We start from the raw sequence: 24660 nt of genomic DNA on the forward strand, positions 1-24660 counted from the left end.
GGTATGTAACATGCCAAACTGATCATCCTGCCCTTTAGAATTGCTTTAATGCTGTCGCTGATGTTTTAAAATCTGCGCCATTGTCCTACAGGTGGATTGGAACCCGTGGAGTAGCGCCGAGCCTGAGCCTGAGTACCTAGCACAGAGCAGGGTGGTGACAGCAAGCCGGGTGTTGTTGGAGTCTGCTTTCGGGTGGCGGTGGTACCTGGGTGACCGGGTGACACGGCAGTCACTGGGCTCTCTTGAGTACCAGGTGCCTGGGCCACTGCCTCTTCACGCTTCTCATACGGACAGGTACACGCTGGCTGAGCTGAGGCGTTTCACTGTTCCGGCCGGGCTTGCTGCCTTCCTGAGGCCTGGGCGTGACTATGCTGTCTACCGGAGGCAGCGCTTGGCTAGGCCGCTTGGAGTGCTGGAGCATGTTGCCGTGCAGAGCGAGGCGCTTAAGGCTGGCGAGGAGAGGCGGAGCCGGGAGAGCAGGACAGCCCAGCCGAGAGAGAGGAGCGACTATGCTACAGCGACGGGGCTGCCTCGGCTTTCTTGGACCCTAGCTGTGCGGGACACGGCAGGAGAGGAGGCTGTAGTTCGGTTCGAGCCCGCCAGGACAGACCCAGCAGAGATCACAGGGCCGGTAAGACATTCCTTTACCCTTTTGTAGTTCCCGTATTTCGCTCTCAGTATGTACACTTGGCTTGCATTCTGATTCTGTCCCGAAATATGTCACAGGCTCCGATAGAATGGGTACGGGAGGCAGCTCGCCTGATGAAGGCCATGGAGAAGGAGTTCCACAGGATAGCCGGCGGCGCTTCCTTGCAGTTGGAGTACCCACCACCAGCTCCAACTCCCGTTGAGCAGCCTCAGGTATAACTTTTCCTTTTACTTTTGATCAGGATTGCTTATGACATTTCCTGCACTCAGCATTTCAATATATACAATATGCACAATGTATGTTAACTGAATTGAATGACTATGCAGGGACATGCTAGGGCGGCTCCTAGGAGGAAGAGCGTGCGGCCTCCCCCAGCAAAGAAAGCAGCTTCGAGCTCCTCCCGGCCAGCGGTAAGGGTGGAACGGGGAGTGCAAATTACTCCGGCCAGCGAGGAGCTCCAGTTCCGCCGGGAGCTAAGGAAGAGGCCTGCAGAGAAGAAGCCTGCCGAGGGACCCTCGCAAAAGAAAAGGAGAGAAGAAGAAGAGGCAGAGGAAGAAGAGGAAGAGGGGACGTCCCTCAGCAGCGGCTCTGACTCAGCGAGCGACCCCAGGTTCCGGATAGACCCTCGAGAGGTAGAGGACAGCGAGGACGACGACGACGAGGAAGACCCTTTTGACGACTGAGGGCTATCATCGAGCCTTAGTCTATTTTGCCGGTACTTTGATACTTGGAAACATTTGGATACTTTGGATGGGGCCTGCGTGCCTTTTGACCCTTGGGCGAGTGTGCCCTGATACATTTAGCTCTGCCCGGGCCGTTGCGCCGTTTGATACTTGATACATTTCCACCGTTTACATTTGGGCACAGTAGTATATAACACCTGCATTTTCTGTTTTATCGTTTCCCCCTTACTTTGGTGAGACTTGGTAAAGGAAAAGAACAAAACATCCGCTAATATCTAACATGCATTGACGAATGCTCTGAATCGACAAATGATACTTGTATATGCACATAATCGACTTAGCTCGAAGAAAAGATGGACAGAAAAGTCTTAGGATACGACACGTATCCCAGACACGCGGGGGATACGGGAGTTTTGGGCACCGGTAGGCCGAACTCCAAGATTCTCCCCGGGGAAAGAAACTGACCCTTTTGAAAGGTAACATAGATGTACAATGACTTGCACGAACCATTAAAACCGGTAAAATTGCCCCGGTGCAAGAGAAATACTAAGAAAAAGCTAAAAATGTCGCAAAAATGGACATAAGACGCCAAAGATGACTCGATATGGTCCCGGACTGAAACCGACACCCCCACACAGTCACACAAGGCCTATGTAACATGTATGGTATGACAAAACTTGGCAAGAGCCCCGGAAACGAGTTTTGACCATCCGTATCCTTGATTTTAGCTTGACACGGGCCACCGGGGGGTCCACAATCTTTATCGGGCATGGCTTTTAGAATCTGACGCGCTGCCATAGCCTTAAATGATGTTTGTGACTTGTATGAATCCTCAAATGGCAAAAACCAACCCCGGAATAAAAAACGAACATGCGGAGGCAGTAGCTGCTGCAAACTGGTTTCTGGTGAAACCTACTGGCGCACGCCAGAAGTTGAGGCCCGTACGCCAGTAAGTGGGGAACACGGACACGCCAGTTATAAACTGGCGTACGCCAGGTTCTTGAACGCCAGGTCCACTTGACTGACCAACTGTCCTTTTTCAGGGGCCACTTTGTTTTTTACTCCCACACGGTTTGCACACGGTTTCTGGGTTCTCAGGGGGCAGTGTCCTTTGCAGAGGGGAGGCTTGGAAGTTAGCATGATGCCTTGGTGGCTTATTGGTGATGAAAGAGCAAGGCTAAGGCCTATAAAGCAGAGGCATGAGTATTGTAGTTTTCAGGACTGCATTGCTTCCCCTTTTCCCCAGTATACTTCAACACCTTCCATGGATAACCCCCTCCCGACTTTACTTAGGCCTTGGTTGGCGCAATTTCTGAGCGTTGACTGGCTCAATTTTCAATATCACGGCCTTGCCTCGTTCCGTTTTCTGCGGCATGTGCCACTCCGCCCAGCGCTCCTGCAGGCTGCTCTCAGATTCTGGGATCCGGACGTCCATGTCTTTTGCTTTGGCGACGACGAGATGTGCCCCACTGTTGAGGAATTCCAAGCGTATCTTCGGACCTTCTCGTCCCCTACGCTTGTAGTTCCGCCCTACCAAGCGAGCATGCCTAAACTGTTGGCCATTTCACTTAACATTTCCCGGGCTTGGCGAATACTATCCTTGAGGGCGGCCAATTGAATACCATGCGGCTGATCGAAATGTACAGCCCGGACGGCGATTTGGATAGTGATGACGCTCAGGCGCGCCGCCGCTTCGCCTTGGTAATTTGCTTGCTGGCCGCCTATTTGCTCGTGCTGGCCCACGGGCAGGTCAGCCCTTCGCTTGTGCGCGTTGCTGCACAGATGGGGGCGCGAAGGAATGTGGTCCCTTTGGTCCTGGCCGAAACTCTCTTGGGTTTGGATTTGGTGTATACGGGCCAGTCGGCCGTTTTCGGCGGCAGCCCTCTTTTGCTTCAGGTGATCTCACTCAGCTCACCTTTTTCCGGTTTTTCACACGTTCTCATTTTACCTCGACACTCGGCTTAGGCTGCTCCCTAGTTCCTTACTTGTCTTTTCGCTCAGGTTTTATCTGGCTTCTTACTTGTCTTTTCCTCTCATGCAGTTGTGGCTGTCGGACAAATTGAAACTACTGCACCCTCCGGTGGCGGGTTGGAATCTCTTTCCGAAAAGGATTCATCAAAGGGAGATGCGCTACCCTGACATGGACACAGAAGGCTGGTACGAGTTCATGAGGCAAATGCAGCCCGACGAGATTGCCTGGAGGTGCCCCTGGCTGGATCTCCCGGACATGGCCATCCGCTCCGATGGGTTCGACAGGGTGGTGATCGCGGGCCTGTCGAGCTTCACTTTCTACATTCCCGGCCGTGTTCTTCGACAGCTGAGCGCTTCTCAAGAGAACCACCGCGTCAGCACTGGGGACTTCCGTGTCCCGAATTTCAACGCTCAAACACTCAACGGTTACCAACGGCGCTGGGGCCTTAGAGCCCTTCAGGCTGAGATGCCGGATTTTGCAACAGGGTTGAGGAGCCGCTATAGACAGTGGCTGAGAGCCGAGGTGAATGCAAGGGAAAATATTGACTGACTCCGGGCCACTTTGCTATGCTTAGAATAAACTGCGAGCCGTTAGGCTTCTTAAGCATTTTGTTCTGTTTTTCATGCTTCAACTGTTTTTAAGGCTTTTATGCTCAGCTTATGTATTAGAAGTAGTAATTTGCAATAAAGTTGAAAGACAACAGGTTTCCCCTTTCTGATTCGCTTCAGTGCTGCCTTTGACTTGTGCTCGACCTCCTCGAACTGCGATGTGGACCCAAAAATGTCAAACCTGGATCGAAATTTTGATGGAATGTGACCGAATCTCAAGGTGAGATTGCCTACGTATCCCTTTTTCAGGGAATCAGGTCAGAACGTAGTTCAGGCCAAGGTTCGCTCGTGTATTTTACCTCTCCTTTTACGCTCTAACTTTTGCCTAGTACCGCCTTTTCAGGTTTTCGGTCTAGCGAGCTTTCGACTTTTGCCTATTTATTTTTGCCTAGAACCGCCTCCTTAGGTTTCCGGTCTAGCAGGCTGCTCTAACTTTTGCTTGGAATCGCCCACCCTTGTGGTTTTCGATCCAACGAGCATCTCTCATGGAAAATAACGTTTGAGCTGATCCAGGTTGACCAGGGTGTTGAATTCATTGCCGTCAAGGTCGATGAGCTTAGCAGCACCCCCGGATAGGATGGTCTTGATGATGTATGGCCCGGATCGCTTCGGCCTGAATTTCCCGCGGGGATCAAACACTGGAGCCCGGATCTCCTTTGTGACCATGTCTCCATTATCTTTGTTGCCTCGACGCCGTTGACACAGAGCTTGTGCATTCCGCAGTGCGACCTTCGATACAGCTTCCCCCCACAGATGATGTACTGAGAAGCCAACCTCTGCAAAGCAATCCGATCCTTTTTCGTAGCCTTAGTAGGAAACTCCCCACGCTCCACAAAGTTCCAAATGTCATGGTACCATGGTAGGCCATCATCGACATCATCAATGGCATTGATATACTCGTAAGCGGGCAGGTCCCTCTGTTCAATCACGATCGGCCGTAACTTAACACCTATTGGAAGTTCGATCATTGAAGCCAAAGTCGCCAAAGCATCGGCGAACTGATTCTTCAAGCGTGGGACATGGGTGAAAGTCACCTTATTGAAGCGAGGAATCAGTTCTTCCAAATCTTGGTGATAAGGCTTCAGCTTTTCTTCACGAACCTTCCAATCTCCATTGGCTTGGGAAACTACCAAGTTCGAATCGCCAATTACTTCTAACTTCTCGACTCCTAAAGCGATAGCAGCTTCCATTCCGACGATGCAAGCCTCATACTCGGCTTGATTGTTGGTGACATCGAAATTCAGCTTGAAGGCGAGCGGAATGTGAGCACCGGCGGGCGTGATCAACAACACTCCAATCCCAAACCCCCTCTGGTTAGCAGCCCCGTCAAAATAGAGCGTCCATACTTCCTCGACCACTGTTAGAACCTCTTCGTCGGGAAATGTGAAATCCACGTCCTCCGGGCCGTCGATCGGGTGATCGGCTAGAAATTCAGCCACAGCGCGCCCCTTTACAGATTTCCTCGTGACATGTTGGAGTTCGAACTCAGCCAGCAGAAGCAACCAACGTGCTAGCTTATGGGTGAGTGCAGGCTTCTCGAACAGATACTTGATAGGATCCATCCGAGAAATCAGTTTCACCGAATAGGCTAGCATGTAGTGTCTAAGCTTTCTGGTAGCCCAAACTAGCGCCCAACACGTCTTTTCCAGAGGGGTATAGCGCTCCTCAGATCCGACCATCTTCTTGCTCAGGTAGTACACAGCCTTCTCAACCCCATTGCTTCCTTCCTGTGCTAGCAGACATCCCATGGCTGTTGAAGAAACGGACAGATAGAGAATCAAAGGCCGACCCGGCGTTGGCGGCATCAGTACCGGTGGGCTCTGCAAATATCTCTGAATAGACTCGAAAGCGGTCTGGCATTTCTCCGTCCATTCGAATGGGACCCCCTTTTTGAGCAAATGGAATAACGGCCCGCAGGTTAGAGTCAACTTGGAGATAAACCTGCTGATAAACTGGACCTTCCCTAGAAAACTTCGCACACCTTTTTCCGACTTGGGCGGCTCCATCTCAAGAATTGCTTTGATCTTGGAAGGATCCACTTCAATTCCCCTCGCGGTGATCAGAAACCCCAACATTTTGCCTGACGTGACCCAAACGTGCACTTTTGTGGGTTCAGGCGCACATTGTACTTGCGGAGCCTTTCGAGAAATTGCCTGAGTGTCGGGAGATAGTCTTTTTCCTCCTTTGCCTTCACGATCATGTCATCGACGTAGATCTCGACGGTCTTATGGATAAAATCGTGAAACAAGGTCGTTTGAGCCCGTTGAAAAGTGCACCCGGCGTTCTTCAGTCCAAACGGCATTTTTACATAGCAGTAAGTGCCCCATTCCGTGACAAACGTTGTTTTCTCTTGATCCTCGGGTGCCACAGAGATCTGGTTGTATCCGGAGAATCCGTCGACAAAAGAGAGCAAGGCATGCCCCGCCGTGTTGTCCACAAGCACGTCAATGTGTGGCAAGGGAAAACTGTCTTTGGGGCTTGCCTTGTTTAAGTCCCGGAAGTCGACACAGACTCGGATCTTTCCATCCTTCTTAGGAACGGGCACGATATTGGCCACCCATTTGGGGTATTCTGCAACCCTTATGAACCCTGCATCAATCTGCTTGGTGACCTCTTCCTTAATCTTTTGAACCCAATCCGGCCTCATCCTGCAGAGCTTCTGTTTGACGGGGACAGCCCCAGGCTCCAACGGGATTCGATGCTGCACTATTTCGGGATCGATGCCGGGCATATCCTTGTGAGACCACGCGAAAACCTCGGGAAATTCCTTGAGGAGCTCGATCGTTCCGGCATGATTTTCCAGGGATAGATTTGCACCGATTTGCATCATGCGGGGGTCATCCTCGTCTTTCAAATTTACAAAAATTACTTCTTCTTTTAGAGGCTGAGCACGCCTTTCGTCTTCCTTTTCCATGAGGGAACGCAACTCAGCCGGGATGTCCCCGTCGAAGTCTGTTCCTTCATCGTCAGGGTCGACACAGTTTATATAGAAGTTAGCAAAGTAGTCAGAAGTAGAATCATGCATTTCATAAAACCCCACAGGGTTGCCAAGTACAACAGACTCGAACTCGAAGTAAAAGCTACGACGTGGAGGGCCAAGAGGCACAAACTCCGACTCTGAGCTAGACTTAGACTTGACAGACTCTGTGTCAGACTCAGACTCATCGTCAATGCATGTTAGACGCGGAGTGAAAATGCAGTTATTGAGACTTCCCTGCGCCTTCACGATGAGAGCGGTAGGATCCTTGAGAGCATCTGAGGAGTCGGGCCCGAGCATCAGCACTTCAGCTTCTTCGCCCTTGCCAACCAAACCTACTTGGGAGAACAGCATCTCCAGATCCCCTTGATCAAAAGCCTTCAGCCAGTCAAACTCTCCCTTGGTCTGACCCAGCTGCTTCTCGAACACTTGTTTGGCCAGTTTTTCTTCGGCCGTCTCCTCATCGGACCAGGTGTCCGCAGCAAATATTTCAAATCCCGGCAGCCAAGTGGAAGTCTCCGGATCCCAAAATGGCTCTATCTGTCCCGAATAAGCAGAGCCTCCTCCCTCTCGCACGAAGTAGCTGTCGGGGTTACCAAAAAGGGTTCGAGGTTTTCCCGTGTCTTTCCTCCTTTCGGCGTCTTTGGCCGGTGAAGTGTAACCGAGACCAAAGCGACCTTTGTTGGAAGGAAAGACAGGGAACTCAGCGATCCCTTGTTGGTTGACCCCGAGTCCTAGGCCCGGCATGAATGACATCTTCCTCATCATTTCGAGGACAGTTGAGCTTATGGTGAAGTCATCATCCATGGCAATGGCGAGGACTGAGCCAGATGTGTCGAAAGAGAAACCCCCGAAGTCCGAGTCTTCTTCCCCGTGCATAATGCCCAAAACAGGTGTGCCGTCATCCGTGAGCGGGCGGATCCCAGAGTCCGCGCAGATTGTTAAGGTTCCGGTAGGCAGCCCCAGCATGACTTTCTGGTGCAGGGTTGAAGGTACAGCCATAATGTCGGCCCTATGAAGCCAAGGCCTGCCCAGCAGCAGGTTAAAGGTGGCGGAGACGTCGACCACGTGGAACTTTACATCCATTTTGAAGCCCTCAGCATCCAGTTTCAGCATCAGAGTTCCTTCCACCATGCGGCGAGTGCTGTCGTATGCCTTGACGGCCAGATTGGATGGCGTTAGGTCACTCTTTGAGAATCCCAAACGGTAGGCAACCCTCATCGGGCAAACGTTGATGGCCGAGCCGTTGTCAATTAGCACGGTTAGCACCCAATGTCCCCGGCACTTGACGGTGATGTGCAGCGGGCGGTTGTGAGCAGTTCCTTCAACGGGCAGATCCCTTTCGGTGAAAGTGACGGAGTGCTTGGAGAGGAGTGGCAGCACGAGGGCAATCATGGCCTCGGGAGTGATGTCGATCGGTACCGTGAGCCAGGCCAACGCGGAGGATAGCTTCTCTCGATGCTCCTTTGATGACGAAATTAGGCCCCAGATAGAGACAGCGGCCGGAATCAGTTCGAGCTGTTTCAAAATGGCGTCTTCTTCTAGAACCCCATTTGGAAAGAGCGGATCAGTTCTCTGAGCAGCGGGAACAGTGGCTTTCTGACCGGGTGGATTGGACGAGCTCCCAGCCTGGAGGTTGGATGGCTGAAACACTCGGCCGCTCCTAGTGACGTTGGCCACATCCCACCAAGATGATGAGTCAATAGAATCCCACAGATCGGCCGGTACTTCTTCCAGCTTGCGCTTCCCTCTGTCCGTTGATGCGACCGTTGCAGCCGAGTTTGTCCCCAGAGCGGTGTCCCATTCCAAGTCTTCCATCACTAGACCCTCCCAAAAGGCGGGATCCTGTGCAGCCTCTTCTTCAAATGGCACTCCCGGGTTAGTGATGAACGGAACGTCCCAAAATCCTCCATCGACGAGAGCAGCATTGACGGTCCACACTTCGTTCCCCATGTTTAGGTCGACAATGTTGTCGACGTCCCAAATATCAGCTGGCGGTGAGGTCTTAACGGTTTCTTCCGCATCCCAGAGGTCGGCCGGAAGCGCATCTAGAACCATGATTGAGCAGTCGTCCCCAAGAGCAGAAACAATAGGGCAAGGCTGTTCCACAGAGACGAAGTCGAGAGTAGGATCGAATTCATGGATGCGTCGGTCGAGCGTGTCAGCAATAGCATTTACCAAGGGTAACATGGCGCCTAGTGGGCGACGAATGTCGGGCGCCATCTCCCCCTCTTGGAACTGGTCCCAGTACTTCTCATCGAAGTCGTTTTGGTCCACATCAGTCTCGAGACCTTGACCCAATTGCCATCCACCAGGCTGTGGATCCCACACGTATTCCTCGGCTTCCGCTTCGACTGGGTTTAATTCAGGCTGGTAAAAGAGCGCGAACAAAAAGAGACCATCCAGAGGGTCAGCCTGTGCCGCGTTCCATTCTACCTGCCACTGGTCTAGCCATATTTGATTGACCTGAGGGTGCGCGGGGAACCCCATGTTATACTGTTCAGTCCAATCACTGCAAAGCTCTTCCCATTCCTTGGCTCTGTCTTCCATGGCCCAACCGGTCGCCATCATGTTAATGCTTGGTTCGGAGGGAAAGGGTACAACTGGTCTTGGGTTGAAGGTTGAGGTAATATGGTCGGTGGGGTTGAATATGGTGGGGCTGAGGTTTATCTGGTTCACTTGAGGGTTAGGGTCATGTTTGGGTAAGGAATTGGAGATGACATTGGGCTTTGTGGGTGGAGTCGGAAGGGTGCCATTGTCCACCAAATCCTGTATCGCATGACGAAGGCGATAGCAGGAATCGGTGTAATGGCCAGGCATTTGGTGATACGCACAGAAAGCGTTGGGGTTATGGCTAGGGGGTGGATTTTGAGGAAGTGGAGTTGGGGCTACAGGTCTGAGGTGCCCGGTTTTGATTAGCTTTTTCAACACCGAGGAGAGAGGCGCCTCGAAGTTGGTGAAGTTACGGGGTTGATTGCGATTTCGGGGTCTTTGAGGGGTTTGAACTTGGTTAATGTCGGCAATGTGGTTAGAGTTTTGGGTAGAGGGGTTGTTGGCAGAGTTCGCGTTGGCGTAGCTGTTGCCACCGAACAAAGCAGTGCTGTTCCCGGTGTATGCACGGGGCTTTGATTTTGAGGCTGAGGTGGAGGAGGAATTGTCACTCCTAGGCAGAACGCCGGTTTGAAGGGCTTCTTCGATGGCCAGCCCGGAGTCATAGAAGGTTTCGAAATTTGCGCCCTGAACCAACACGAGGTTTTTAGCGAAGTCGGGCTGCAGATTACGGGAGATGATGCGGATCTGATCCTTCTCGCTTGGGCGATCGGGCATGAGAGCGGCCTTGGCTCTCCATCTTTGGATAAAGTCTGCAAAGGACTCCTTTGCAGTCATCTTGGTGGATTCCAACTCCCGAGTGGTCATTTTGAGTTGGGCGTTGTAGCTATACTGAGCATTGAAGGCCGTGCTGATATCCTCCCATGTCCGTCTCTTGGAGATGTCGAGCGACAGGAACCATTGGAAGGCGGGACCGGCAAGAGTTTGCGGAAATAGCTGAGCCATGGCATCCTCCTCGACGCCATGCAATTTCATGGCTCCATGATAGGCCAACAAGTGAGTTTTCGGGTCTCCAGTACCGTCGAACTTTGCAAAGTTGGGCATTTTGAAACGGTCGGGCAGCCGGGCATTCAGAAATGGGCAGAGGCGGTCCATGTCTAGTACTCCCGACCCTTTTCTTTCAGATTTGGCGACGGCTTCTTCCAACTTGGCCATTTTGGCGACCAAAGCTGCCACTTCTGGGCTTGGAGCGGGATTCTCAACCAGCGGTTCCTCCTGGCCGGCGGGTCCTTGTTCACGCCTTTCACCTCCATCCCCTCCTGCTACCAGGGGAAGTCCCTCCTCGATTAGGGTTTGAAGATTGGCCATAGAGGCGTCGGCCTGGTCGGCTCTCTGTTGCATGACGGCCAGGTTGCGCTGTAGATCGGCTAGGACGGTTGCAAGATTCGGAGGTGGGACATCCGCCATGGTTAGTACTTCTGTTTTAACAAGCTTGGGAGATGCTGGCGGAGATGGAGTAGACGGAGGGGACTCGTGCGGAGTAGTCGGTGGTGAGTCCTCTCGTGACACAGTGCAGGCCAGAGCTTCCGCTGCGGTCGACTGAAAGACGAACCCCAAATCAGATCCTCAAACAGACTCGACGGACGGTCCCAAGTAGGTTTGGCTCTTGATTTCGGAATTCTGCTTTGACATCGGCATGACTAGACGGCAAAGTATAAGAGCTCAGTGACAGCCTGCAGTCATTTTATTTGAAAGAATAGACGGGAATTGAAAAATGAGCATGCCAACGTCGTCGGTGTCCTCCTAGACTCTAGAACTAGGGGGAGTCTGCTTCACGCCACTCGGACGGTTGCCATGGAATCCTCGAATTTTCTTTTCGACGGTGTATCCTTGATTGAATCGAATGTTACTAAGGGATGCCAAAACAGCCTAAGTCTTTGACTTCCTCCCTTCTCGAGGTTTCAAAGTTGGATTTTGGAACAACTCGGTGTAGATGGCATGATACCGTAACCGAAATGGCATAAGCAGCCCTGTGCCGGAGCCTGGTGTAAGTGATTAGCACTTTTAACCCGAGTGGTGTAAGCATCATGCCATTCTCTCCGTTGTTCCTAGTTTTCGGTTTGAAACCTCGATGGGGTTTTAGACAAGGACTTAGGAAGTATCGATTTCCCGAAGTCTCATTGATTAAGGATTTGAAAAATCTGGTAACGTGCAACATCGAGATGCACGACTCGTCATCGGTCCAAGGCAAACGCCGAGTGGGCGCAAGACAAACTCGACAAAAGACATCCTAAAAGCCGCCCTAGCATGCTCCTACGCAAAACGATCATGGATGTATGTGCAAGCATGCGATAGGAAAAGCGGTAACACATAAACAGGACATGGGGTTAGAAACAAGTAATCCTACCCTGCGGGTTCCTGTCTTATGTTGAAAGGTTCTAATGCATTGTACACGCTGTAGAGGCCGATTTTGGCTTAAAGGGGTTCCTCTGACTAGAGCCGCGATATACCTCTCATTGCAACGCGTAGAGCAAAGCAATGGTCGAACGGCAGTACGACTCATCATCGTCCAAGGTTGTTGGGCGTTCGAGGACCCCAGGCTCCAGTAAACTGTGCCGGTTACCCAAAACACCTCAACGGGGCTGACCAACCATCGATACGAACGGAGAATGCCGAAGAATGACCAAATGAGAGAGAAATGCAACGCTTTTGAAAACGAATGCCTTTTGAAGCTTGGCCCACTTTTGTTAATTGATACTTGTAGAAAACTACACAAGAGAACAATAGTAAAAGCCCCAGTTCGGATTGGTCGGATGCTGAGATCCTGTTACGTTACCATTCCGTTCTTTAGCAGCGCGAAGCGTGCTGTTTTGACAAGCTTTTGAGAATTGTTCCATTATGTATTAATCGGCAAATATCAATCAACGCAACATCCCCAGCAGAGTCGCCACTGTGGGCACGCACCCCCGGAAATTTTGTTTGTAAAATTGGGTGCGGCCCTTTTTGTTGGGAAAAGCGCGGCGAAACGCCTCGATTCAGAGTCGCCACTCGGGTTTTAGCGGTAAGAACACCCAAGGAACCGAACTCGAAAAACGTTTGCCACGTTTGTTTGAGTTTGAAAAAGGCATAGACCGGTCCGTCGTCACCTTCGATATCTGAGGTTCGGGAGCCAGGTTACGAGAGGGGAAGGGTTTTATGGCACCCCTCTCGCCCAATCCGGAGATCGGTCTCTACTCGGGCATTTTGTAAAAGCGCTTGCATTTTTCTCTCATTTGATCATTTTTTAGCCAGTTAGGGCGGGGGAACAGTTAATGGGGATTAAAACTTTAACAAGTCATGATTTATGACAAAAATGCTTATGAATGGCTTGATTGCAATGCTAAAATATAGATTGAGAACAAGCACTGAGCAAACTGGACAAATTGCAGTACGCTGCCTCGCAAGGGCGTGAGCAAGTTCTACCAGCATGCACTGGCCGAGCCACTGCATGTTGATATGACCTGCGCACGCCACAGGGCGACCGGCGTACTCCACTCATCTGGTTTCACAGTCCTTGTTTGCAACCCTCTGGGCTCTGGAAAAGGACCAGCGCACACCCAGGACAAACCATGCAGTTAAATAAGCAGGATATATACATTTACAGACAGATGAGATGGCTTGAAGCCATGAAAATAGACAAGAAACCCCCTAAACAATGTGGGGACAGAAAGGAGGCCAAGACTGAACTAAGATGCAAAGGCCAGCCACTGGATCCTAGCTTTAACTGCCGTACGCCAGTCATGGACTGTCGTACGCACGTTGGACCCTAATCCAGTGCTTGGCTTTTGCATCATCTGGGCTCTGGAGCATGACCAGAAGGATCCCAGGGGCCTTTTAAGCAGATAAGAAGCGAGTATTAATTACTACATCTAAACAGTTCTAAATATACAGAAAGCGATAAACTGGTTGTTTAGCATGCAAGGGTGACTAACAGGAAGATAAAGCGACAGAAATGGTAGTCCATGATCCCCACGCCAGTAGTGCTCGTTCTACCATGACTGGCGTACGGCATATGGTTACTGGCGTGCGCCATGTATCACCTCATACGTTTGTCGTATTTTGCCAGTTTGAGGCCAGGACTAGTATTACTTACTAGCCTGGGCCTCACTGGTTCCCCTCAGGGGCCAAAAACAGAAAGGGACGCAAAGGTGGTATACCTTTTGTTTGAGGATTGAGGGTGATATTGAACTTTAAAGCTTGGAGATGGAAGCTTAGATGGTGACTGGATGTCAGCAGGGTGTGTGGAAGTGGGCTGTTTTCTTTTCTCTTTCAATGGAAGAAAAAGGGATAGAGAGCAAGAAAGGAGGAAGGAGAGAGTTTCTACTTCTTAATGAGGCCAACCCCTTGCAAATGAATGCAAGGGGGGGTATTTATAGGGGGAGAGAGACTGAGATCAGTCTGGTGCTAAGGCCTGTTTGGCTGGTTAAGACAAGGTTGGAGCCTCCCATGCATTAAATGCATGGGACTTGCCTTGATGGGGGGTGTAGGAGAGAGAGGGAACGTCTCTGCCGAAAGTAATCATCAGGGACGCTGTAGCCGACGTCAGGGTGGCACAAAAGTCCCGCCCAAGTTGCTGAATAAAGTTGATTTGACTGGGTTTGACTGGCGTGCGCCATTATTAACTGGCGTGCGCCAATAAAAGATGGGCCACTGGTCGATGACTGACACGTGGCAGATGACTGGCGTACGCCTTCAGGACGCTGGCGTATGCCAATTGGGTTTTGCTGGGGCTGTTTGGCTCTGGTTTGAAGGGTTTGAAAGGGGTTTTAAGAGAGGTTCGGGACGCTCAAAGCTCAACCACACCTTTGTCCTTAAACTGTTTTCGACTAAGATCATCATTGGGGAAATAAAAGATCGACAAATAATGCTATCTGGACAGTCCAGAATGGGGTGTCTACACTTATTATCCTTTGGATAATAACCGTTAGGGATTCTATTAACCATTGGGTAATAGGCTCATCTTTCAAACAAAGTACTTATCCCATTAAACTAATGTTTTGTTAAGATTCCCGGGAGTACAAAAGTACATTATTTTATTAATTAAAGTACTCATACTTTATAATTGTTTATTGGGGAAATCTTGACCCTTTAAGACTAAATTGCCCTTAGTACCAAAAGTACCTATTGTTTATTTATATTCTTACATGTTTTTACATGCTTATACATATATATATAGCTAGGACATGGAAGAGAGAGAGAGAGGAGAGGGGAGAGAGAGAGAGTCGTGAGGGAGAGAGAGGAGAGAGGCCGAGAGAGAGGGAAAGGGAGAGAGAGAGAGAGAGAGAGAAGAGGAAGAAAGAAGGAAGAAGAAGAAAGATGTGACTTGTACTTGGTGATTCTTCATCTTTTCAAAAAAATTGAAGATGTATATCTTCCATATCTTCCTCCATTGTCCTCCTTTGTACCAATTTCATTTGTTTAAACCAAGAATCTTGTACCCATGTCTCCTCCATTGCAACATATCTTCCAAGAATCCCATCCAAGGACTAACATAGCCATGCAAGCCTACCATTTAGCCATTGATCTTCCAACCAAGCCTTAACTTCACCCATCAAGCTTTCAATCAAGCTTGACAAGTGAAAGAAATCAAATTTGTAGAGAGAGAGAGAGAGATTCGGTTGAGAGAGGGAGAGGAGAAGCCCTTGCCTATAAATAGAAGCTCATTCCAAGCTTAAACTCACACCTTCAACCATTGCTCTCACTTCTCTCTAGAAATTCCAAAAGTTCTTGCTTTCAAAATTCTAGTTTTCTAGTGTTCTTGAGTGTTCTTGAGAGAAACCACCAAACCACCTCCCAAAACCACCGTTAGATATTTAAAAGTAGCTTAGTTAGTTATAAAGTTGTTTCTAGGAAGAGAAAGTACAACTCTCTTCCTTTCGAAGCAAACCGACGCCGTTACGCCGCCGAAATCCAAAACCGACGACCGAATCTTCTTAGCCGACTACTACCGCCAAGAAGCAAGGTAGAATATTCTTATCGTCCACCCCAAATATAGTGTAGGAATTCCTTATCCCTATTCCTAAGTATAAAGTAGTTTTGTATCATAACTCTAAATAAGTTCATTTGAAAGTAACTTTGATCACTAAGCTTATGTAGATAAGGTTATCTTTGTTTAAGAATGTATGAAATGCATGTTGTTTGTTATTAAGTGATTCAAGCATGTCACGTAGTTTGAAATGTATGATGTTGTTAGATTGAATAATACAAGGAATGATATCGTATGTGAAAAGTCCCACCGCGGAGTCTATGCATGAGAAACGAGACACGGAAATCAAGGAAGTAGAAACATGACACTTAGGTTGTGGTTTATGAAAAGGGCGTGTTTTGAAAGGTGTGAAATGTTTTGGGAACCACAATGTGGCCGGAAGTTGTAGCCCTTTGTGTGGTGTGTGTTTTGTGTGCCAATGGGAGACCGGGACGGCGGAACCATTGTGAGGATACTCGGGAGTCCGGAACGGCGGAACCGAGGTTGGGTGTGTGCTTGGTTATCCGCGTTACGGAGCCAATGCAATGTGTGCCAATGGGAGCCCGGGACGGCGGAACCATTATGAGGATACTCGGGAGTCCGGAACGGCGGAACCGAGGTTGGGTGTGTTAAAAACTGAGTTTTTGAAAAGGTGATACGTTTATGAAATGTGGAAAATGTTGACACGGTCTACGAGAAGTCACGTAGGAGAAACTCACAAATCTTGGACACCAACGTTGATGGTTTATCGTATACAAATGTGTTGTTGTTAGATGAGTATGCTATGTGGAAATCTTTGACTATATGTTATATTGTTATAAGTTAAGGGTTAGAGGGTTTGGTTTATTCTATTGAGCGTTTAAGCTCACGGTGTTGCCTTTTTGGTAACCTTGACTTATTATATTGGTGGCGACGCCGGTATAATATGTCAGACCTCATAGATGAACAGGGTGAACTTTACACCTTGGAGGCATTTGGAGCCGAAGAGCTAGCCCGGATGGAAGAACAAGCGGAGCAGTAGTTAGGAACCTTAGTTCCCTCCCGTTTGTAATAAAAGTACTTCTTTTAAGTTTTTGTTGTAATAAAAGAGCCAGACTCAGTTTTTATTTCAATAAAATGTTTTATTTAACGTACCCAAAATTCGGGGCGTTACACAACAGGTCAAAGACGGAACTGTTCGTAGGTATTGGTTGGAAGACAATCTACTCCATGCCAAAAGAGACAGATTATATGTCCCTGTTCTTGGGGGCTTGAGGCAGGAGTTGCTTAGAGAAACCCACGATCCACAGTGGGCTGGCCATCCAGGAAGGCAGCGCATGTTGGCTTTGTTGTCACGCTCTTATTATTGGCCAAAGATGGAGGACGACGTGGAAGCCTTTGTCAAAACCTGCTTGGTTTGCTAACAGGATAAGACGGAGCGGAGGAAAGAGGCAGGGTTGTTGCAGCCCTTATCCATTCCAGAAAGCCTTGGGTTTGTATATCTATGGACTTCATTTCTGGGTTACCAAAAGTTGATGGTATGCATTCAATTATGGTTGTTGTTGATCGTTTCTCTAAGTATGCTGTTTTTATCCCTGCACCACAAAAATGTCCCGCTGAAGTTGCTGCTGACTTGTTTTATAAGTATGTGGTGAAATACTTTGGGTTGCCCGAAGACATTGTCAGTGATAGGGATACTCGGTTCATGGGTCGATTCTGGACAGTGTTGTTCAACTTGATGGGTTCAGAGTTGAAATTCTCCACAGCAAATCATCCGCAGACAGATGGCCAAACTGAAAGGATAAATTCGTTGTTGGAGGAGTACTTGAGGCACTATGTCACAGCAAGTCAATAGAATTGGGTGGAGTTGCTGGATAGTGCACAGTTTTGTTACAACCTGCACAGATCGTCATCGACGGGTGCTAGTCCGTTTGAGTTGGCTTCGGGCCAACAGCCCCTTACTCCTCACGAGGTGGCTAGGACCAGCACAGGAGGTCGGTGTCCTGCTGCTTACAAATTTGCTCGTGCAAAGCAAGAGTTGCTTGAGGAAGCCCAAGACAGTTTATCAAAGGCAGCGAAGCGAATGAAGAAGTATGCAGACAAAGGAAGGCGGCCACTGGAATTTCAAGTTGGGGATAAGGTTATGCTCAAACTTACTCCCCAAATCTGGAAGAAAATCAATAGCAAGAAGGTGCATCGCGGGTTGATTGCAAGCTATGATGGTCCTTTTGAAGTTGTAAAGCAAGTGGGGAATGTTGCTTATCGTTTGAAATTGCCGGACAGGTTGAAGATTCATCCCACATTTCACGTCAGTTTTCTAAAGCAATTCCATCCAGACTTGGTAAATGTGGGAAGAAAACAGGCTCAACGGGCTCCTCCTGTGATTCGGATGCAATTTGACAAAGAGGTGGACAGAATTCTGGATCATAAAATGGAAGGACAGAGCAAGAAAAATAGGAGAACCTCCTATTTGGTGAAGTGGAAGAGTAGGCCCGATTCGGAGGCTTCGTGGGAAAAGGATGTGACTTTGTGGCAGTTCGAAAAGCAAGTTCAGGAATACCTACAAACCTTACCGATGAGGACGTCGGCCTCCTTTAGTGGAGGTGGTTTGTTAGCACCTTGATTTTCAAGGCTTGCTAAGCTTGGCTAGCGGTGGCACCTTGCACCCTAGCCAACCGGTGGAAACTTAGGCATGAGGCAGGCATGTCTTTCCAAGGTGACTCGATGGTGTCGGTTGGTGTTGGCACTGGTCCATTAGGCAAGTGGCAGCTGGGATGGACGTGAAGGCCTGATGATTATTGGGGCATAGATGCTAAACGGGAAGCTAGCTTGTGGGACAACGCAATCAGAAAACGGCTAAGTATTTGGAGTTGGGTTGGATCACGAAATTAGCCAGACAGCCTTGATTGGGATCAGGCAAAACGGTTATTGACGGTTACTGCATTCTGCACATGTTGCTGGCAGGCAGGGACAGATGTCCCCAACAGAATCAGGCAGTTATTGCCAGACAGTTTTATTTTCCTATGTGCTGGCAGCTTGTGGCTGTGCCAACACAACCCTAGGGCAGTTGAGAGTGTCAACTGCAGGTCATGAGGCCATCCCATGATCCCATTTTACTTAGTGGCCACGTTTTATTGATTGTAGCCTTATATAGGCACTGCATTTTTTAGTCTAAGGCAGAGAGATGTTTTGTCTAGTACTCTAAGTGTTTTCTTTGTATTGTCGGTGCAATAAAAGGTTGGGACGGGTTCCTGTAAACGGTGTGCGTGCTAGACTTCATTCAAACTCGTGTGTGTGTGTTTTATTGTGTTGGCTGAGACCAAGTCTTGCTGGAAACTTGGTGCCATCACGGGTAGAATCTAGGCGAAATTCAGCCCCGTGACACCAGGGATATGGGGCTTTCTAATGTGGCGATTGAGTCGGATAGCTAGCAAGCCATTAACTTGAGCGTGTTTGAATTGGTTCCCCCGAAAGCTCTAGTGTTGGTGATGGATATCCGGAAGTTGGCTCGTGATGTTAGTCTCCATTTCTCCTGGGTTCGTAGGTCCGCCCAGTTTACGTAGTATGCTTTTTTCAGATTGCATTTCCCTTTGGATAATGATAATGCCAAAATAATTTTGTTGGTGCCAAAACTCCAATGCAAGAAAGACTTGTATACTGAATATGGTACAAGCCCATTATGCATTGGAGTTTTAGCACCACCAAAAACAATTTTAACATTATCATTTCCCTTCCCTTTTTGTAGCCTTTTGGCATGCTTATCAGATCAAAAAAAACAAAAGATGTAGCCCGTTAAAAATCGCTAGAGGCTAAATGCCTAACTGTTTGGCCAAGCTTCAATAGTGACTTTTATTATTCCGTCAAAATCGCAAGAGGCCAAATACCTAACTACTTGGCCAAGCCTAGCTGATGCATCAATGTCATTGCCAGAGCAATAGGGACTTTTATTCAAAGCTATGAAGCTATCCGACAGAACAGTACGTTGACATGGGTTTGAGCAAGAGGGCACGAGAAAGCGTCAAGTATTTGTTCTCTATGAGGTCGAATGTTCGAATCTTAAAAAGGTAAAACATTCCGAACTTTGGGGTCATTAGAGGGTTTGTACCATCGTTAACTTCAGGATTTCGGAATCAGTCGAGGTGCGCGCAAACAGGTCTGAACATCTGATTATGAAAAAAAAAAAATGAAGCAAGTTGATTGACACTGTACAATAAGATCTCTAACATCAAGTTTCCTACACTTGACACATGGGATACAAGGAAACATACTCCGTAGATAAATTGAAATGTCATCCAAATTTCTCACACAAAAGTAAGAATTTTTACTAACACGGGAGGGATCAGCTGGTAGCTTTCCATCTAATATTACAAAAGTTTACACAATCTTAATCTCCATCCTGCAAAACAATGGAAATAAAGAATAGAAAGTAACACATCAGTGCCCTACAATGGAGAAAAAAAGTAGTACCCTCAAAACGTTTTTCCATAGTGCACCAACCAAACGCCCCCTTTAGCAAGTGGGCCCGTTTGATCTAGGAAGAAGTGAAAGCTGGTAGGAGAGGAAGGGGGCCAAAGTCCAACTCCATCCGGTGCTTTTACGGGCAATTTTTAATGCAATCCAGATACAAAGAAGGATGATTGCTGGAACCAAAGAATATCAGTAATGGCGTACAAGGAAAGAAGGAAAAAGATGGGGGAAAATTACCTTTACCTAATTCCCAAGCTCCCTGTTATTCCATGATTTTCACACCATAGCAATCTAGCTAACCCGTTTGAATGTGATGCAACTTTTAAACTCAGAAATATGTCAAGAAGGCAACTGATGATATTATCCCCACAAGGCACAAAAAGAACCAACTGATGGCAAAATGTAATTTCCCCTGAAATGAAAGAGGACACCAAACCAATAATTAGGTATCATAGTATTTACAGAGCAAATAAGAGACTAAAATTTCGGAATTTATCGAAAGAAAAATGCACACTTCACATCTATCATAGCTTTTAAACAAAACCCAATACCCTGAGCTCCCCATAGTGTGTCTTGTAATGCGGCATCCAAGCGTCCATCTTGGCAATCAATAGTTCAGATATGTTGTTAATTCTTACCGATAAAAGTTAACTTTAACCCGTAAGAGTGCTTCAGTGAATCTGAATTATCGATTGCGGAAACGGACGATCGGATGACGCAGTAACGGGTGCAGTACAGGGAGCTCACTATAGGCTCCCCGAGTCCTGAGGTTTCAGCAAACTTCTTAACCGATAAATGGACATAAATAATGTTGGCTTTATCTTAAGTGGGAATGTTTCCCATAATCAATGAGAATGTCCCGTCCACAAAATCAACTGCTGCTACAAAAATGAATACCTTGCCCTCTCGAAAAAAAAAAAATTAGAGATAATTTTTTCACGAGCAATCCTAAGATAACAATTTAAAACACAACTCTTTACACAGCTGTGGCAAAAGCCGTTTGATACGCATCGACTCTCGTACACTGAACGGCTCCGAACAAAGTTGTGTTAGGTGTTTTATATTTTCATACTAATATATTGTGCACATTTGTTTAAATGCACCAACTTTTAAAAATCTCAAATAACTCTTTAAATTAATTTTGAAGTTTTTAAAACATTACACGCAAGAAGGTTTATATATTTTCATCGGAAAATAGCACTACCAGAAAATGATACGACAAATAATTGGACTGTCGTTTTCTTTCCGTTAGCCGAAAGGTGTCCGACTCTCCGTCACTAGTTACGATATTTAGCAAATGTCCCAATCGATGAGTATACTTCTAAACACAAAACAAATCTGAACGGAGTAAAAAAGTGAAGTGCTAAACTGCGCAGCATAAAAAACACAACTGAAACCTGCACCCCGCGCACGTTAGAAAAGCAACAACAAGAGTGTTCATTCAGTTCGCTCACCGAAGCTGACGAGATAGACAAGTAACCCGACGACGATCCCTGCGGCGGCAACGGCGTCAGCGGCGCCGTACCACCTGTATTGGTGTTCGAGCCTCCACCGCTCGTATTGGTCGCAACAGCAGTACTTCCGTTCAACCCCAGCAAATACGCAGGCGTTCCGTCCGGCTTAAACAAGCCGTAATTCCTCTCCGACGTCGGCCCGGGCTTCATGTTCTCGTTAAACAACGCGAACACGAACACGTTCAGCTCACAGTTCGGCTTCAACGGCGTCCCCTTCTTCTGCGCAATCAGCTTCAAAAGATTTCCATTATACTTCTTCGCGTTCTCCACCGTCGCTCCCGCTTCGTCCGAGTCTCCCTTCGACGGCCATCCGGTCTCCGAGATCTGCACGGACAGCTTGTTCTTGTAACCAACCGAGGCCAGAGCGTAGTACACGGCGTCGATCTGAGCGAACAGCATGTTGTCGTAGTGGAAGTTCGTGGCGGGATCTACTATCCCCGAGTTAGGCTGGAACAGGACGAAGTCGATCGGGATTTGCTTCGGATTGGACTTGTAAGCGAAGTAAGGATACGCATTGATGAGGAAAGAAGAACTGGTTTTGACATGGAAATCCAAGATCTGTGTAATACATCCCTTCAGATCCCGACGGAAGCTTCCAGATGACGGCGGATACGACGTCTCGAGGACGCCTAACTGGTGAGCGGTGGTTACGGTAACTTGTTTGTCCAAATTGAGGCTAACTAGCGCGGCGTGGACGCTGTTCATGGCGGGGAGTAGGTTGCCGGTCAGGGACGAGTCGTTGAAGGTTAGGACTTCGTTTCCGACGGCGATGCAGGTGATTTTAGTGGCGGGGAGGTAGGCTTGGACGTTGGTTTTGACCCAGGACAAGGCGGAGGCGGGGTCTTTGACCTTGGATAAGTACTCGTTGCCGAGTCCGACGATGAACTCGACGTTGGTGTTGGCAAATGCCTTGAGGACGCGCGGATCTGCGTCGTAGAGCTTGACTCTGCTTGCGCCGATGGATTTGACGAGGGGGACTACGTTTTCGGGGGACGGGAGGTTGTTCGCTATCTGGCCGTAGTTGATGCCCATTGCAGCCACCATTGCCGGAAACAGGATCCCTTTAAAAAAAATGCTAGTACATTTCAGCTAATTTTAAACATTAATTAATAGAAGTGCACGTAAATTAAACCGAACATCGTAAGTTGTAAGAAAAATAAGGAAAGAAATAGCAATGGAGAGTGTACCTGAGATGAAGAGAAGGATGGAAGGAGGAGAGTGGAGTCTGTTGGAGTACTCCATGGGAGAAATGGAAGGGTGAGAAGTGAGTGGAGATGGTTGGGGATCGAGAGAGAGAGAGAGAGAGAGAGAGATGTGAGAGAGGAGGAGGGGAGTAGGAGTGGGATATTGTGTTACTAGTTACTAGTGACAGTGTACTGTGATGGGGACAAAAGGATTAGGTGGCCTGGCCGGTGAGAAGATATCTGTACTGTTGGGTTGGGTGGCTAATGAATATGAATGTCGACGACAGTTTTACTTCTTCACTTCACTTCACTCACTCACTCACTCACTCACTCATGAAATGGAGTTGGAGATTTGGAGGTATCTGTATTCTGTGAATCTGTAGTAGTGTAGATTGTATGAAGAGTTGGATTGGATCCATGGACGGATGCGCCGTTATACTTAACGTCACCGCCCAACCAAACTTTTGGAAAAAAGTCATCAAATTGAATATGGTTTCTTTGACTCTACTACTGATCTGTTTGACAACTGTTACTATAGTTTTTAAATGGATTTGTCGTTTCAGTTACCCGTAAAACACCTCACTGTAGCTTGTTTTTACGTGGATAGTATGAAGAGCTGGATTGGATCCATGGACGGATGCGCCGTTATACTTGTCGTTTCATGAGATATTTTTAAATTCGTAATGAATTTCATATCCAATATAGATATCGTTTAATAGATCTCGATTAATTCTATAATACAATATTTTTAAAATCACAAAAAATATTATAAATTATAAAATATAATTAATTGAAAAGTGATACAGACTTTCAAAAAGAATAATTAAATTGGGATGGAGGGAGAATAGTAGCAGTTTCTAGAGACAAGGTAAATTCTCCAATTTTGTGTCCCAATTATTTTTAATCACTCTCCTTTCCTAGTTTTTGAGCTGGAAAATCTACATTTTTAGCTACCACCATTCTCCATATCGTTTGTATGCTCATGTTATCGCTACCAATGATCGAGTCTACACAATTAAGAGTCCTCATAATAAAAACAAGTTATTTTGGATATCATAAAGGACTTGATTAATGATATTTCTCTAAAAAAAAAGTGGTAGAGACAAATTTAATGAATTGATCAAGTAAATACCGTTCTTTTATAGGAATCCTAAAATTAATGTTTTAAATAAATTGAGCTGTTCTAATAAGGAGTATTATTAGTGTGGGATTAATTCTGGAATGAGACTCACACAATCTAGTGTACGTTTTGGTGTATGGCGTACCCATAGTTGTGCTCTCTTTTAATATTTAGCTCCGAAGAAAAGATAGCTGAGTGACTTGGGTCCAAATTTCTCCAAAAATGTCTTTGCGCATAGTTTCGCTCTCAGTACTATAACTTAAAATACCATCTTGCAATTTGGATAAAATTGCATCTAAAAATGTCTAATGCACGTGGGTCGCATGTAACATTTAGTAACAATGAGAGACGTATATATGTATCCAACAATATCTAAGTTAATTCCCGGGACAAAGGGAGAAAAAAAAAAGATCCAGAAAAGAGGTGAACGTGGACTGTGGAGGACAAGAAGTGGTCCATGATGAACTCATAGTTGTTTTGTGACTCTGTGAGAGAGATGGAGATTTGTTCCGACAGGGTGATCACATGGCCACCATTTCCATCCAGGTTGGATGGCATTATTGTATTGGGTATCTATATCTCCTTTTTTTTGTGATCTACAGTATCACGTTTCTAGCAAATGCGATTTACTAATCTATTTGATTACCCCATTACGTAGTACTAATGTTCTAGCTTAGCTACCCAATTCCCTTTTGATTAACAATTAATATCCGATGCTTAATTCCAATGAATTTGACAGAAGATCGAAGACAGGGATGGAAGGACCCTTGGCATGCATAGTGCATATATATATGGAATAATTTGATGCCAAGGCCTTTTGGTGACTTCCTAATCAAGTCTGGTTTGTCTGTCAAGGAATCTTAATTAGTTGGGATGGGATGGGATGGGACAGATAAAACCTAGCTACTTGAGATCGCGCGAGAGATCGAGCAAAGTTCCAAAACTTATTAATA

The 24660-nt window shown here is 47.5% G+C and overlaps 2 protein-coding genes across 7 annotated transcripts in view; one reads left to right on the top strand and one right to left on the bottom strand.

Annotated features, from left to right (window-relative positions):
• LOC131317627 (uncharacterized) overlaps positions 1-19432 on the top strand; it is a 30384-nt gene extending 10952 nt beyond the window's left edge. Inside the window, exon 3 of the mRNA XM_058347159.1 lies at positions 18811-19432. Within this exon, the coding sequence (XP_058203142.1) occupies positions 18811-18869 (59 nt within the window). The 3' untranslated portion in view covers positions 18870-19432. The remainder of the gene's footprint in view (positions 1-18810) is intronic.
• A 130-nt stretch (positions 19433-19562) lies between these two features.
• LOC131317626 (glucan endo-1,3-beta-glucosidase 11-like) lies at positions 19563-22988 on the bottom strand. 6 transcript variants are annotated; one of them, XR_009197353.1, is made up of 4 exons: positions 22591-22988; positions 21344-22464; positions 20127-20301; positions 19563-19818 (listed from the first exon to the last, which is right to left on the bottom strand). XR_009197353.1 is itself a non-coding variant. In XM_058347158.1 (3 exons), the coding sequence occupies exons 1-3, from the start codon at positions 22643-22645 to the stop codon at positions 20218-20220; spliced, it is 1260 nt and encodes a 419-aa protein (XP_058203141.1). In that variant the 5' UTR covers positions 22646-22884; the 3' UTR covers positions 19676-20217. The 6 variants fall into 6 exon arrangements, 2 of the variants coding, with proteins under 2 accessions (XP_058203141.1, XP_058203140.1); XR_009197354.1 differs by having other exon boundaries at positions 19676-19818; positions 20133-20301; positions 22591-22884; XR_009197355.1 differs by having other exon boundaries at positions 19676-20062; positions 20133-20301; positions 22591-22884.
• Positions 22989-24660: the final 1672 nt, after the last annotated feature.

Source organism: Rhododendron vialii, chromosome 2a (assembly GCF_030253575.1).
Source record: "Rhododendron vialii isolate Sample 1 chromosome 2a, ASM3025357v1".
Classification (NCBI taxonomy): domain Eukaryota; kingdom Viridiplantae; phylum Streptophyta; class Magnoliopsida; order Ericales; family Ericaceae; genus Rhododendron; species Rhododendron vialii.

What these genes read in the sequence shown, in the direction of transcription:
- LOC131317626 (XM_058347157.1), bottom strand. Translation starts at nt 22,645, where the DNA reads ATGGAGTACTCCAACAGACTCCACTCTCCTCCTTCCATCCTTCTCTTC. An exon ending in CATCCTTCTCTTCATCTCAG is followed by an intron (nt 22,465 to 22,590) that starts GTACACTCTCCA and finishes TTTTTTTTAAAG; the next exon opens with GGATCCTGTTTCCGGCAATG.